The sequence below is a fragment of the Ixodes scapularis genome, unplaced genomic scaffold (assembly GCF_016920785.2).
Source record: "Ixodes scapularis isolate PalLabHiFi unplaced genomic scaffold, ASM1692078v2 PGA_scaffold13__105_contigs__length_92229423, whole genome shotgun sequence".
Classification (NCBI taxonomy): Eukaryota; Metazoa; Arthropoda; class Arachnida; order Ixodida; family Ixodidae; genus Ixodes; species Ixodes scapularis.
The window spans coordinates 76,370,621-76,384,014 of NW_024609839.1; the positions used below are offsets into that span (position 1 = coordinate 76,370,621).

At 47.0% G+C, this 13,394-nt stretch overlaps 2 protein-coding genes across 2 annotated transcripts in view; both read right to left on the minus strand.

The window, feature by feature from the left end:
• LOC8052969 (teneurin-m) overlaps nucleotides 1–2,468 on the minus strand; it is a 109,675-nt gene extending 107,207 nt beyond the window's left edge. The window contains exon 1 of the mRNA XM_040207508.3: nucleotides 2,368–2,468. Coding sequence (XP_040063442.2) covers nucleotides 2,368–2,401 — 34 coding nt within the window. The 5' untranslated portion in view covers nucleotides 2,402–2,468. The remainder of the gene's footprint in view (nucleotides 1–2,367) is intronic.
• Nucleotides 2,469–4,464: 1,996 nt separating this feature from the next.
• Nucleotides 4,465–13,394, minus strand: part of LOC121832986 — an 83,079-nt gene continuing 74,149 nt past the window's right edge. Inside the window, exons 6-7 of the mRNA XM_042289685.1 lie at nucleotides 6,862–7,007; nucleotides 4,465–4,765 (exon numbers count right to left, since the gene is read on the minus strand). Of these exons, the coding sequence (XP_042145619.1) occupies nucleotides 4,465–4,765; nucleotides 6,862–7,007 (447 nt within the window). The remainder of the gene's footprint in view (nucleotides 4,766–6,861; nucleotides 7,008–13,394) is intronic.

The window sequence follows — 13,394 nt, forward strand, 5'->3', positions numbered from 1 at the left end:
CCTTGCGGAGTTTGCCCCTTCTTTTCTGACGCAACCCTCTCGAGCACCCCCCCCCCCCCCCCCCCCCCCCTTGATGCTGCCTCCACCTCGCGGTCCTCCGGTCGATGGCAGCGGCTGCGTACACGTGACCCAGACGAGACACCTAAGGGTCTCACACACTAAACCCCCACCGGGTGGCCGCTTTCCTCGCAGAAGTACAACACCCTGAGCGGGGGTTTTCTTTCTTTCTTCTTTCTTTTAAATCATTTCCCAATATCTCGAAGCGCCAACGTGGAAGCAGACGGCGCCGGACTCTGACCAGCGTCTCCGGTGCTCTTCGAGAGCGGAGGCTTAATCCACTCACGTTTCGAGGGACAGTGCCTTGGGTGAAGAGAGGCACGAGGAGAGGGGAAGCTCCGTTTTCCCTTATTTTTCGCTTTCCACGTACGTCACAGTTCCTCGACACTAAAGTGAAGAGTCTGGGAACCTCGGAAATCTCAAGAATGAGGTAGACATTGATGGAACATAGCTCGAGAAATTAGTATATGGGCCGGTGTTATCACTAGACGGCTGAATTCAGTTGATTGATTCAGTTCTATTAAACAGATTCGTGCCGCTTTACCAGACTGCCCAATTGAAATACGTCCTACTCATGCCACAGTAATATGACTAGGGGTGCTTTATCTCAGCCGTTCAATTGAAGGGCTGGAAGCAAAGTGGGTGCGTCCCACAAAAATGCCAAAATCAAGACGAATGTAAATTTGAAGCGATGTCAAAGTGATAGGAGTTTAACACTCCAGCTCGTAGTCGCCGCCGTACTGCAAGTACATTCAAAAGAGCGGTTAAATTTATTTTCTCAGGTGCGCCAATTCCTGAAAATTCAATTTCGAATTCCAAGTATTAAAGAAAACACTAAAAATTGAGCCTTTAAACATATTATTTAAATCATTAATAAAGCAATCCTTTACTCCATTATTCTACTCACGCGGTGCTCGAGTTTTTTCAGCGACCAATTCGAGCCGCATCAATCTGTCTTGCCCACCCAGGTGATACTGGCGGATAAATGGGAACACCAGTGAATGAAATGCTTTGCAGTCCATGTCTTTTTGTTAGCTTTGTTGAACACGTTTGATCGAAGCGCCGTAATCGTACTTCACCGCTGTAGGCAACACACTATGCTCCGTTCACCCTTAAATGCCGACGACCATACTCGAGTTTCTGCAAGGCAGAAGATCCTCCTCACCATGGGGGAGGAGGAAACTGGCAACGATGGAAAGGGTAAAAGGGGGGAGGAGGAAGCGCGGGAAAAGTGCAACGCGCGAACTGGTCGTCGGTCTTTAAGCTGAGACTAGAAGCTCTGCCTTCAGCGCGAGCTTTCTTTCCTTGCTAAAACGAGTGTGAACGCGCAGGAACTCGCAACTGAAGCACTGAAGAAGCCCGCGATCTCGCGTTAAAGGCGGAGCTTCTTGTCTCAGCTTAAGGGCGAACGGAGTATAAAAAAAAAATTCCTGCATGCTGCGTAAACACTATTACGATATATTGGCACGGGACGAGACATCGCAAAAAAAAAAAAGAAGAAAATGCGTCGGTAGCTAAAACAAAACTGGGCTTGAAATGAGGCGCCAAAGCAACGAGGACACAAGGAGAGAAGCAGACAGGACGAGGCGCACTTTCAACTGAACTTTATTTTAGAAAAACACAGAAAAGCAAGCTATGCCCCATGGACACGTGCGCATGAATAAAAAAAAAAAAGTTAGAACGAAGCCTAGCGCGTTTTCCTACGTGACACGTTCATTTTGAAGGAACGTATACTCCCTATCAGATAGAGATAAAGATGGGGTGCTGACACAGACATCGGTGCCACGAGATCTTATGGTGAAGGCCTCCAAGATTTCGCGAGCGATTTTTGTTGCGCCGCTCCCAACAATTCTTGTTTCGTCAAACTTTGGGTCACACTCGCATCGATCACAGTGTACTGCCAAGTGGCCAGACGGGGATTGCCTTGTTGACGCAGACGGGGATTGCCTAGTTGACGCCTCGTCCTGTCTGCTTCTCTCCTTGTGTCCTCGTTGTTTTGGCGCCTCACTTCGAACATGCACAACCAACTAGCCCAACTCGCCGTTCTAAAACTGGGCTACAGACCACACCTCTGACATCAGGCCTCTCTGACGTCAGGCCTCTGACATATGGCCTCTCTGACATCAGGCCTCTCTGAGATCAGACCTCTCTGACATCAGGCCTCTGCTGAAGGCAGGCGTCTTTCGCAAAGCTGGTTTCCGCGCCCGCCCAATGCCCAAACCTCGTGTCGGCATTGGACACGCGATATGGTAACTGTTCGTGAACAGAAAATAAGCGTATATTGCCTAGGGAGAGAATTTCGTTGTGCACCTTTAACTGTGAGGCTGACTCTTTCCGCGGCCATGTTCTGCACATTCGCCGCGTCGTCCACCAGGATGCAGGACTTGCTGGCCTCCGGTCGCTCGCCCAAGGAGCTCAGGGCAGCTGCAATAGAGCGGACGTCGTCCACTCATTCCCCTCGGACAACGACGACAAATTTACCGGGAAATCGCCCTTCCGCACTAAAAGGGCACAAGCAACCTAATCCCAGATAGTCAGAACAAAACGGCGTTTCCCTAAGAAAAAAACAAATATCAAGGAATATATAAGAATTCTATCCGCACTTTAACGAATATTTCAACTTCCTATACAGTCAGTTAAAAAATAAATGTCTACAGACTTTCTTTCAAACAAGTCTATAAATTAGAGACGCTAGAAAGGCTGTGCAATTAATATGACTGCGTCTCAATATACGTTTTGACGCCATTTGTCTATTGAATTTCTATATACTAGACTAAGAATAATAAGATGCAGTGAGGGGAAGCAACATCACACCCAGCTGAGACAGACTTGGGGAGGCTGCTTTTTTCTACTGTGTGAAATAATCACGTCTTGCAATGCTCTATTATTGGAACCTTAAAAACTACATTTCGTTAGAATTTCCGACTAGAAAAAAAAGCAAAATACATTCATGATTCCACTTACATGCTGACTATCTTCTAGTAGATGGCTGGAGATATTGTAACGATAATCGATTCACACAAACCAGGGTGTCCAACCGAACCAATACAGGAACCTAAAACCGGAGCGAAACCGTAATTTTTGACCGAACCGGAAGAAACCCGTAACTGAAATTAAACATTTAATATGGAACCCGAACCAGAACGGAACCGTAATCTCATGCAGCGGTTACTGGTTCGTCAGAAAACGGTTCGACATAATAAAATGTAAGGCGCCCCGCTTCTTGGGGGTGGCGGCGTGAAGTCGATTAAATATTCGCGGCGGTGGCATCAACGGCGCAGTTTTGACTAAACAAACGGCTGCGACGTGGAGACAGCTCAAAAATAATGAGACAAAAATATTTCACGTCTACGTGCAGCCCTACCTGATGTCGGCGAGTCGTAGCAGTGGCGTACACCTCTATACTTTGTTTCATCTTACGATAACCTCAAAAGATGTCACGGGCCGCCGGGAGAGTAGAGAGGTGCCTGAACGCAGCCGCCTCGCCAAGGAGCTAGTGCGTCGAAAGTTCCTTCCCGTTTCTGACAAACGCCGTGAGATGGCGCAACGTGACAGGAGCTCCACGCACCGTCATTATTTTTGCGCACGTTCTCAAGGCCGCGCGGAGCGCGACCGCGTCTGCGCGCCGATCCCCAACACGACAGCGCGCCGCACCGGGAGATGCGCGAAGCCCGAGGGGAATTTCGAACCCCCTTTCTGGCTTTGTTCCGACGCGTCTCCATCTTTTCGCCGTTGTCCGGGGCCCGATTCCCACTGAGTCGCTTGGTAAAGCAAGCTTGCTACAATTTCATACGCCTAATTATGAGCACGTATACCTTTAACTGGTACTTTTTTCGAATCAAACCCCGCACGCAAATGCGTTCTGTGTTCAAAATAAAATGCCTCGACGCTGTTTGTATGATTGACACCGTCTTCTCGTAGCGTCGGTTGCCCCCGGATTTAAGAGCTCTCATAACCTGAACGTCACAGATCGCGAGTCCAGCATTACCTTTGCGTTTGGACAACGTTGTTACTGTGCAGCTTAGATGTTGGGTAACGCGGTCAGGCTTCTTATATAACCGGACCGTAGTGCCTTGCTTTTATAACTCCCCTACAGGAGGCCATCTCGGGGATTGGAATCAAATTCTACGCCAGGCTGGAACTCGAGCCTCCATTGATTGAACAAGGGTCCCAGCCCAACGCTGACACGGCAATCATGTCCAATCTATGCCTCGCGCTGGCCTCTGGAACCAGACGTAGGAACTCCCGCACTATCGCCATTGCATGTGCTCGCGCTACGACAAGACGAGGAACAAGAGATGGCGGTTCCGGCGACAGCAAACCCTACCCAGCATAAATACCGGATATAGACCTTTATGTAACCCCTCCGAGGGAAGTCGGACTCACGCTTACTATGTTACGCAAGACTCACCGGCGAAGTAGGCCAGCGTGGCGGCCAGGACGATGACGACACAGGTAAGGAGCAGTGTGGCCCACTTCCAGGAGCATCGGTGGCCTCCACACGCCTTCTGCAGGTGGAACCTGGAAGTGGCCATAGCGGCGGACGCGAAGGCCGACGTGGCGGCCAGCGAGGCCCGGGCCCCCGTCGCGTGCGAGCCGGGACCCAGGGCCGGGGCTCCCTGGCCGCATGCCGAGCTCTGCTGGATCAGCTGCGGGTTCACGCAGCTGGGCACGGGAACCATCGGCCCCGTCGTCGAGCACGGCGTGCCTGCGGAAGCAGACCACCTTGTTCGCTGGGCCCCAGGGTACCTCGGCCCAACTCCCTCAGAAGCGATTGCACACTCAAGCCGTCTTGCACCTCATTCTACGCAATATGCATTGCAAGGGCAGCAGTTTGACAACGTGGACACACTGGATAGTGAAGTCTTCAGTTGCACCTTTGACAAAGTTAGAACGGAGAGATGAAACGCCTATAAGGGCGGAAACAATGACTGTCGTGTGTGTCAGAGACCACCCCTGTGACCAGAATGGTACATATAAGGGGTTTGCACTTAAAAAGCCATTTGATGTAAATTCATTTGGTACAGATAAATACAGTGAGCCTCCACTTGTTTGGAAGAGCTACGATTCCTTTGAGAATAAAAAGCGCATTGCGTTCTTGGCGCATCTCATCACCCCAAATTCCTAAACGAAGTATAAGGAAGGAAGAAGAAAAACGAAAGAGAAGAAAGCAGATTACAAAGAACCTTTAAAGTTGTTCGTATACCAAGGAGCTCATTAAAAGGGTATAAATATAGCAAGCTCTTTTTTTATGTTTCGAAGATAATACAAGTAGCGACCGCTTCTAGTGTCATGTAAAAATCATTGCAACACCTAAGATTTATAGTTGTAAAACAATAGCTGATCCTCCAGATGAAAAACTCTAGTGAAGCCGAGCATTGCAAGCACTTTGAGGTTCATGAGAGCGGGTGGCTCTTCTTTGGTCTCCTACGAACACCAAACAATGAGGTCGTGTTCCTTCGTAAAAAAGAAAGCATCAATGTAGCAAGGAGGCCTCAAAAGCCTTGTTGTTCAAACAGCGGAGACATTCTTAAAATGATGCAGAAGGTAGTCTCGAGAAGCACACGGTAGTGATAAAAAGTCATATTCATGTCACGTGCATCCATTTCTTGTATCAAACCAGAGAAATAGATTTTTCTCGAACTTTGCTTCAACCCTTCTGTGATTTTACAAAAGGGCTGAAGCAAAGGGCTTGTCGTTTTCTTTTTTGCCTTCCTCTTTTCATACATTAAACGCTCGTCCTGTTCGTATCTCAGCCTTGTCCCTGTATTTTGCGCAAATTGTTTTCGGTGTTTGTCCAAGGGCGCAACCGTCCATTTTAGTGAGAGATTTCGCTCTCAAAAGGAACAGTGGACGGAGGGTACAACTCTCGTTCCACAGTCTTCAGCCTGAAAGTTCCTGGGACGGAAGAACCTCATCGGTCGGAACGGTCCGATTTTCGGGAGTTGCTGCCGGACGGGAGGTACTTTACAAGAAGTGTGATCACCGCAACATTACTCCTCAAACCGAGCGCCGTTCTCGAACGACCATTGTTCAAACATAGCGTCGAGCATATGGGTCGGCATGACGCAGACCTACATGCATGACGCAGCTATCCCAGGGGAGCGGCGTATTTTCAACTGAGATAAATGCAACGAGACACAAATGGCGCAGATGACCAGAAGCAGTAGATGAAGCAGACGAGACAAGCGCTAAAAAGACGGCGATAAAAATAATATACAGTGCAACGTACGGAACACGGGTGGAAAAACAGAACACAACCGCTACTTACCCTTCGCGACATTATATATATATATATATATATATATATATATATATATATATATATATATATATATATATATAATTTTTTTGTCGAGCAACTTATCAAATTATTTTGATGTAGATGAGGTGAAACCAAAACCGTACGGCGGTCCTGGCAACTCGGTTCACTAGGTCGTTTGCCTCGATTATCACTCACATCGAGGGTATCATGCTGCTCAATAAATTTGGCTGCTGAACTGCTACAAAAACAACAAAAGCTTTTTTTTTACCTTTAGTGTTTTTTTTTAATTTCTGTCTGATAATTTAGCAGACATCATGCTTAAACGGTTTAAGCACAGCACCTTTTATTTATTTATTTTTTTTTTTTTTTACATTTTAGCAAGAAGACAAAGTGGCCCATTAAGAAAGGAAACCAAATCCAAAATTGCAAGAAGTGAATGCGTGCAGGTGGTCTGGTTAGGAAACACGATAATCCAAACCCTGACACACGCAGGAAATAAAATCGGCTCCAAGTCCTCGAAGTACTGGCGCAAGGCCCACCTCCGAACTCTGGCAGGGGGTTGCTGTACGTAGATCCGTGGGAACCCGGGGCCGAAGGAGCCACGGCTGCGTCCGTCGAATCCTTCTCCGACTTGGACTCGGAAAAGCTGTTGGTCGTGTGCGTCACCTGGGGCTGGCAGTACACTCTGGAAGAGGGAAAACCGAGGGCCAGGTTTTCGTTCATATTTTCGTTGAGATTCAAGAGCTCGTTTACGGCATGGGGCGAATTGTTTCAGAGCGCAGCTCTTAGGCGCCCGTTTCCGGCTTGAGCGGCGTCGCCGTCGGCGTTGCCATCGCCATGTGACCTTTCGGCGTAACCGTAAGGTCACGTGACCCCGGTGACGTCACGTGACCCCCATGAGGTCACGTGCCCCCGGTGTAGTCAAGTGACGCCAGTGAAGTCACGTGACCCCGGTGACGTTCCATGACCCCCGTGAGGTCATGAGGGTCACGTCACCTCACGGTAATGAGGCGAGGAGAAGGAGGAGGAGGGGTATACCTTCTCCTCAGTACCCTTTCCTCCTCCTCCTCAAGAGCTGCGCTCTAATTCGGCGTTACAGGGAGTTGTAAACGGCTTTTATTTTTTTAACAATAATATTTATTAGAAGTAATAGGTTGTTTTGTTTAAATATGCTTAACTTATATAAATACGAAGTTTGACTATATGCTTCCATCATAATTAATTTTTTAGACACATCCTGAAGAGATCTGCTGAAATGAGAATTCTAAGGATACTTTCCTGTATCAAGCTATGATGTGCAGGGTCATGTCGCGGCCTTCAAAACAGACATTCCTCATTACGGGCTATTTTTGGTAAACAAGTTTTAGAGGCCTTACTCGTCAATCTCTTGTAGGAAAACCTTTATTGGACACATAAGAAATCAATAATCATAAAGAGAACATCAAATACAACCTTGTATTATACTCCGCTGCTTCGTATTATCAAAGATAGTACTAAGTCGTATTATCAAAGATAGTACAATGCCGAAACAGCACAGTTACGACAGGATACTGCATAAAAAAAAAAGCCAGCAACTTATGCAGGGAACAAAAAACCAAACCAGAAACCCTGTCGATCGGCAGCTCTGCTGAATCCCGGACAATCGTAAAGAAATAATCTTTCAAATATTTCACGACATCTTTTGTATAGTTCGTCTAACTCTAAGATGGGCTGCAGTCGAATCCGCCGATTTCCAGGTTCTACGAGCAGAGAGTAGTACATAGTAGCGACGCGCGTACGAGTGCCCCACACGCACGCACTGATACACACATCGGTGGCCATGTGATTTCTTAGCGGCTCGATAGTAGACCTGGCTACCCGTAGCTTTCTCTGCATTCCTTCGTAGGAAGAGCCGAGGTTCTGCGGTCAGAGATACAGTTGCGGCTGTTTACAACAAGCCCCTAATAGACCGATCTCACCAGCCAGTTTGACTACGCCATCGCTGCCGCAATGCATCGAGGGAACTTTAGTCTTTCTGCGCGTGCGGCAACCTCGCTGGAATTCTGCGCACTGCCTCCTGTGAACTAAAGTTATGGCTGCCTCGCGCAAGCGCCAAACGTTTTGGCAAGGGGGCCGGACCGGAGAACTGTTGCATTCTCAAGGGCCGGAAATAAGATAATATAATATAAGCGAGGAAATACTAAATAAATAAGCCTATATAAGCATTTAAATATAGAAATACAAACTATATCAAAATTTAGAAGAAGTAAGGTGGACGAATAAACATACTTTATTTTTAAGTGCAATATTTTACTGTTTATGACATTACAAGGTAAGTGTGACCCTGAGAACTAACTGATAGTGAATTTGATTGAATATTTTTAATCGAATATCAAAAAATTGATTCGCCAAGCTTTTCACTGCTGCACCATGCTTAACCGAAAACCCATCTGAACTCGTAAAGGTTGTTCTCAAGCTTACACTTATTCATATCTAAGCTAAGTTAAATTTAATCTAGCTATATTTATGGACTGTGACATCAGGAAGTGCACTGCCTCCATGAAAATGGTAAGTAAACGATGCATTGGACATAGAATTAACACTATAGCGATGCCCGGTTATACATAATCGAGGGGATTTATAAATATTCTTCCTATATGCGAATATTTTTATTAAGTCTAGAATTTTAAGGAAAAAAAGCCAACCGTGAATTATGAACGTAGGTTTTCATGACATATCTGGCTAACATATGCTCTTGCATAATAGCCACAGTTTAATTTTGAAAATTTTACTGTAGTGTAGACATCAAGATTGACGTGTGCGTGTGCACTATCCCGTCTTGAAAGTGAGCTTTCTTCGTAAGAACGGGACTGCACTATTTGTACTTTTCGAAATGTGTGTCGATCGCGGCGGGTTAGCCTCGTTGAGCGGGCTTCTTAGCGAACACCGGTGCACTGCGGAGAAGCAACAACCGCGCGACCGAGCTCCACGGGTGTTGCTTGTCCTCAGGGCACCGGTACTCGGTAAGAAGCACTATCAACAGGGCAAGCCCGCCGCGGTCGACACTTCGAAAAATACGAATATCGGAGTTCATCTCCAAGCGAATATCGAATAGCGTATTATTCGAAACCACTATTCTAAAATTCGAATGTTCGCTGAGCACTGCAGGTTTCTTTTATTTCCCTGATATCTCCGTTTGCGCTTTTAATGGGTGTCGCGGCGCCATTTCTTTTTTACGCGCGCCTATTTAATTGCATTGGTAACAGTGGACCGAGTGCCGGGCGATCCTGGAAAGACCGCGGCTAACCCCGGGCCGGGTTTGAAAAACCCTGCTCTAAAATATCGTTATCTTCTTTTTTTTTTTTTTTGAGGCGGGGGGGGGGGGGGTATTTTGTTACGTACGTGTCATATCCAGGCTATGAAATTTCGGAGCACAGTCCTTCTGTTTTTCCGTCCTTTTTCTAGGAACACACCCGGATGGGAGGCAGTGAATAAAGGCGATAAACTGTGCCGAGACCTCTTTCGCTTACGAAGGTGCATTAAGTATCACAAGGTTGTATTTGATGCTTTATTTAACAACGTAGACAACTTTGTTTCAGGGGGGCCTAGCTGAGCAACCCACGTGGGCCACCTCGTTGGGCCCACAAAGGGTCAAAGTGGGCAGCCCACAAGGTCTTCCCTTATGGGACCCACGGTGGGCCCACTTGGGCAGCCCAGACGAAGTCCCTCGGGGAACCTTATCCCGTTCGGGGTAATTTCATCATACCGGAGGCGATGTGAGGTCTATCATCATTTTATCATCCTCCTGCGACGTGGGGTATCGCAGTGCATCCCAAATTAGGCCTGCCTCACTTCCCAGTGAGCCTGCTGTAAAAATTACTCTACCATAATTTTGATATTTATATAAATTCGCAAGCTTTAAAATAGCAATAAAACGACCTGCGCAAGACCATCAAAAATTGGATATTTCAAGTGTGTGAAATGAAACAGGTAAACAATGCACATTTTCACATAATTTCTATTATGCAGGAAATCCGCATACATAGCCACCTTGAGCAGGCTACAGACACCGAATTTTAGAAGAGATAACGGCATTCCGTCGAGTGCGTATGGAGTTCATCCTTAGACGCGGAACTGCGAGTAAAAATAATCACCGCACGTAAAACGGCCTTCTTCACATACACGCCGAGTAGTAAGTTAGTAATAAAGTTTTGCAAAACCAAACTTCCTCTCTCGTGGCTTAGCCTAAAATCCTCGGTGAGTTGGTATCAAATTAAGCCGATTCCCCTATGTTCAAATTCTCAAAACTTGCACTAAATATTCTCAATATCAACGTAGAGTGTAATTTTAAAAATTGCACAGACAGTCCAAGTTGAGCATGCCGCCGCTTAACACCCTTAGAGCCCACATCTTTGATAATCTAGTCCGCTCCCAACGTGGGATTTACGGTGGTATGACATGGGCAGCCCGGGTTAGACCTGCCCACGCTTTGCCCCATTGTAGCCCACATTTTCGCTACATACCCATGCCGAGCCCAGGTGGGACCCGCAGAGGTATTGCATGGGCACCCCGAGTTGGACATGCCTACCCACTCCCGTGGAATTCGCATCTGCCCCCGTCTATCCGAGGTGGGACCCACAGGGGGAAGTGCAAGGGCTGCCCAAGTTGTGCATGATCACGTGGTGCCCCCGTTTACGCACCTCTGCACTTTGTAGGTTTGTAGGCGCGTTTCTCTGTGTCGTTCTTTAAGAGCGTGAGTCTGGTGGACACTGCTATAGCAACTCCAAAGAACACACGAGCCGTCACTTCGCGAATGGTGACCACCCCCCGAATAGGTGCCCCCTTTACGCCTGACTCGTAACGCTGGTACGCGTGGGGACCCCGACTCAGAACCGCCGGGGGAGGAGAAAACAACCCAAAGCTTTTAGCTCGCCCACACAAACCCACCGAGCGATAAGCCCCAATTTCGATGGCGCTCGCCTCTCGCTCGAAGCGAGAAGACGCCGCGTGCTGCATTCGGAAGAGTCCAGCCTCGCATGCACGCTCCCCGCCGGCCACGGTGCCATAGTCTCACGTTGCTCGTGGCCCGGGTTTACGGGGCTTCGTTCAACCCCACTTTGGGCGCCACGCTGCGTGCACACCAGAGGCCACCCACCGAATATTCATTAGCGCCGCTTGTTCCCGGACGAGCGGATAATTTCCACGAGGTATAGCCGGGAGTTCGTTTTCAACGCTCGTTCCGCTAATATCGTCCGCCCGCCCAAAAGAGTGGAAGACTACGCCGTGCAACGAACCGTGGCTATAGCCAACGAATTTTTTGTTTGTTTGTTTGTTGCTGACCGCATTATGTAATCTACATTATGGCTCGTTACTTGGTAACAGCGGGCTGTGCCGTTTTCTTGTGTTCAACGTACACCATCGTTCATAGCGCCTAAAGTAGGTATTCAGATATGATCATTACGGTTAGAAACAGGCTAATCAACTTATCCTCTACCACAGACACCATCTCTGTAATGTCGAACGATCGTGGCGGTAGCTCGCTTATTTATGAATGACCCAATTTTTTTTAGTGTCCCGTTTATTTACTTTTGCTGTTGTAAAAAGCAAAAAAAAAAAAAAAAAAGATACATAAAACTATAACCGGTGTTTGAGCGTTATTCTAAATTTATTTTGCTTTATATTCTTTGGCGTTTTTCTTTTTATTTTGCTAATACGACCGCACCTCTTTGAGGTAACGTGATTTCTTGTTTATTCAATCTTGCGCACCACTAGTTATTTCTGTGGATTACCGTGACATGCCAAGAAAAAAGCTTTTGGGCGTATAATGTACCCGTAAACATGCACTACCCAATCCTTGAATAAAGGACTATTTTACAGATAATGATCTTTCCCAGATGAGTTCAAACCGGGGTGGCGCTAAGGTCACGTCAAACACGTTAGACTAATTAAAAGGGTGGTTATCATTTGAGCCCGTTCTCGTTTCGCCCTTCTCACTTGGCCCTTCTCAAAACAACCATTCTCAAAAAGATCTTCTCTCTTGGACTTGTCGCATTTAGCCCTTTCCCGTTTCGTCTTTCGCATTACAACCCTCCTCATTTGGGACCGTTCTCGTTTCGCCCTTTTCACCTGGCCCTTTTCAATACAGCCATTCTCAAAGATATCTCGCCTTGACCCGTCGCACTTGAATCGTTTTTTTAGGGTAATATTAATACATTGATATAATTTGTGTGTGTGTGTGTGTGTGTGCCACACTACAGGCACATTTTCTCTGCTAAGGATCAGTGCGTCGAGGTCGTCGTGAAAAGCTACTAGCTGGCAATAAAACAGACCAACTATTTATCGCAGCCAGATCATATTCCGAAATGTCACGTCCTTTGAGGTCTCTCGACTTGGGACAACGCCACCACTTCTATAATGCAGTGGTTTTCAAAAGGGGATCTGCGAAGGCATCCTAGGGTTCTATGAAGCCCTGTCTCATCAGTCAAGCACGGCCATATTAGTTGTCTTTCTTCACGTTAAGGAGAAACGTTCCAATTTTCGGGAGGGCACTCTCGTGTGTATGTCAATGAGATAAGTCGACTTCACACTAGCAATTAGTTATATTCATTAATTAAATCATTATCATGAAAGCCTATACCTTTCTATTCCCCTCACCCCGAACGGGGTCCTCCATCATCTCCGCGTTTCTACAGGGGGTCCGCGAAATATGAACGGTTGAGAACCACTGCTGTTATGTACGCTATTTCTGTTCAATGAATGTTTCCGAATTAAATGTTCATCGTTTTTTTTTTTTTTTTTTTTTCTCATTTGCGTAGAGGAAGAAAAGCAGGCGTCAATGTACGATTTTTAGTGCGTACCTCTACACATAACATATATCTGATGGTATGTTGGGGGCCCCAGCAAGGTAAGGCCCACCAACAAAGCCGCGAAGGCATAACGACGTTAAAAGCATGCCGAACTAGTGTCATTCGGTCGTAGTGCGAACGGTCGAAATGAGAATGGGTCCAGTTGCGAAAAACACGATTTGGATCTTATGAGAAGGTTCAAACGAGAAGGACCAAATGAGAATGGGTCGAAATGTGCAAGGTTCAAA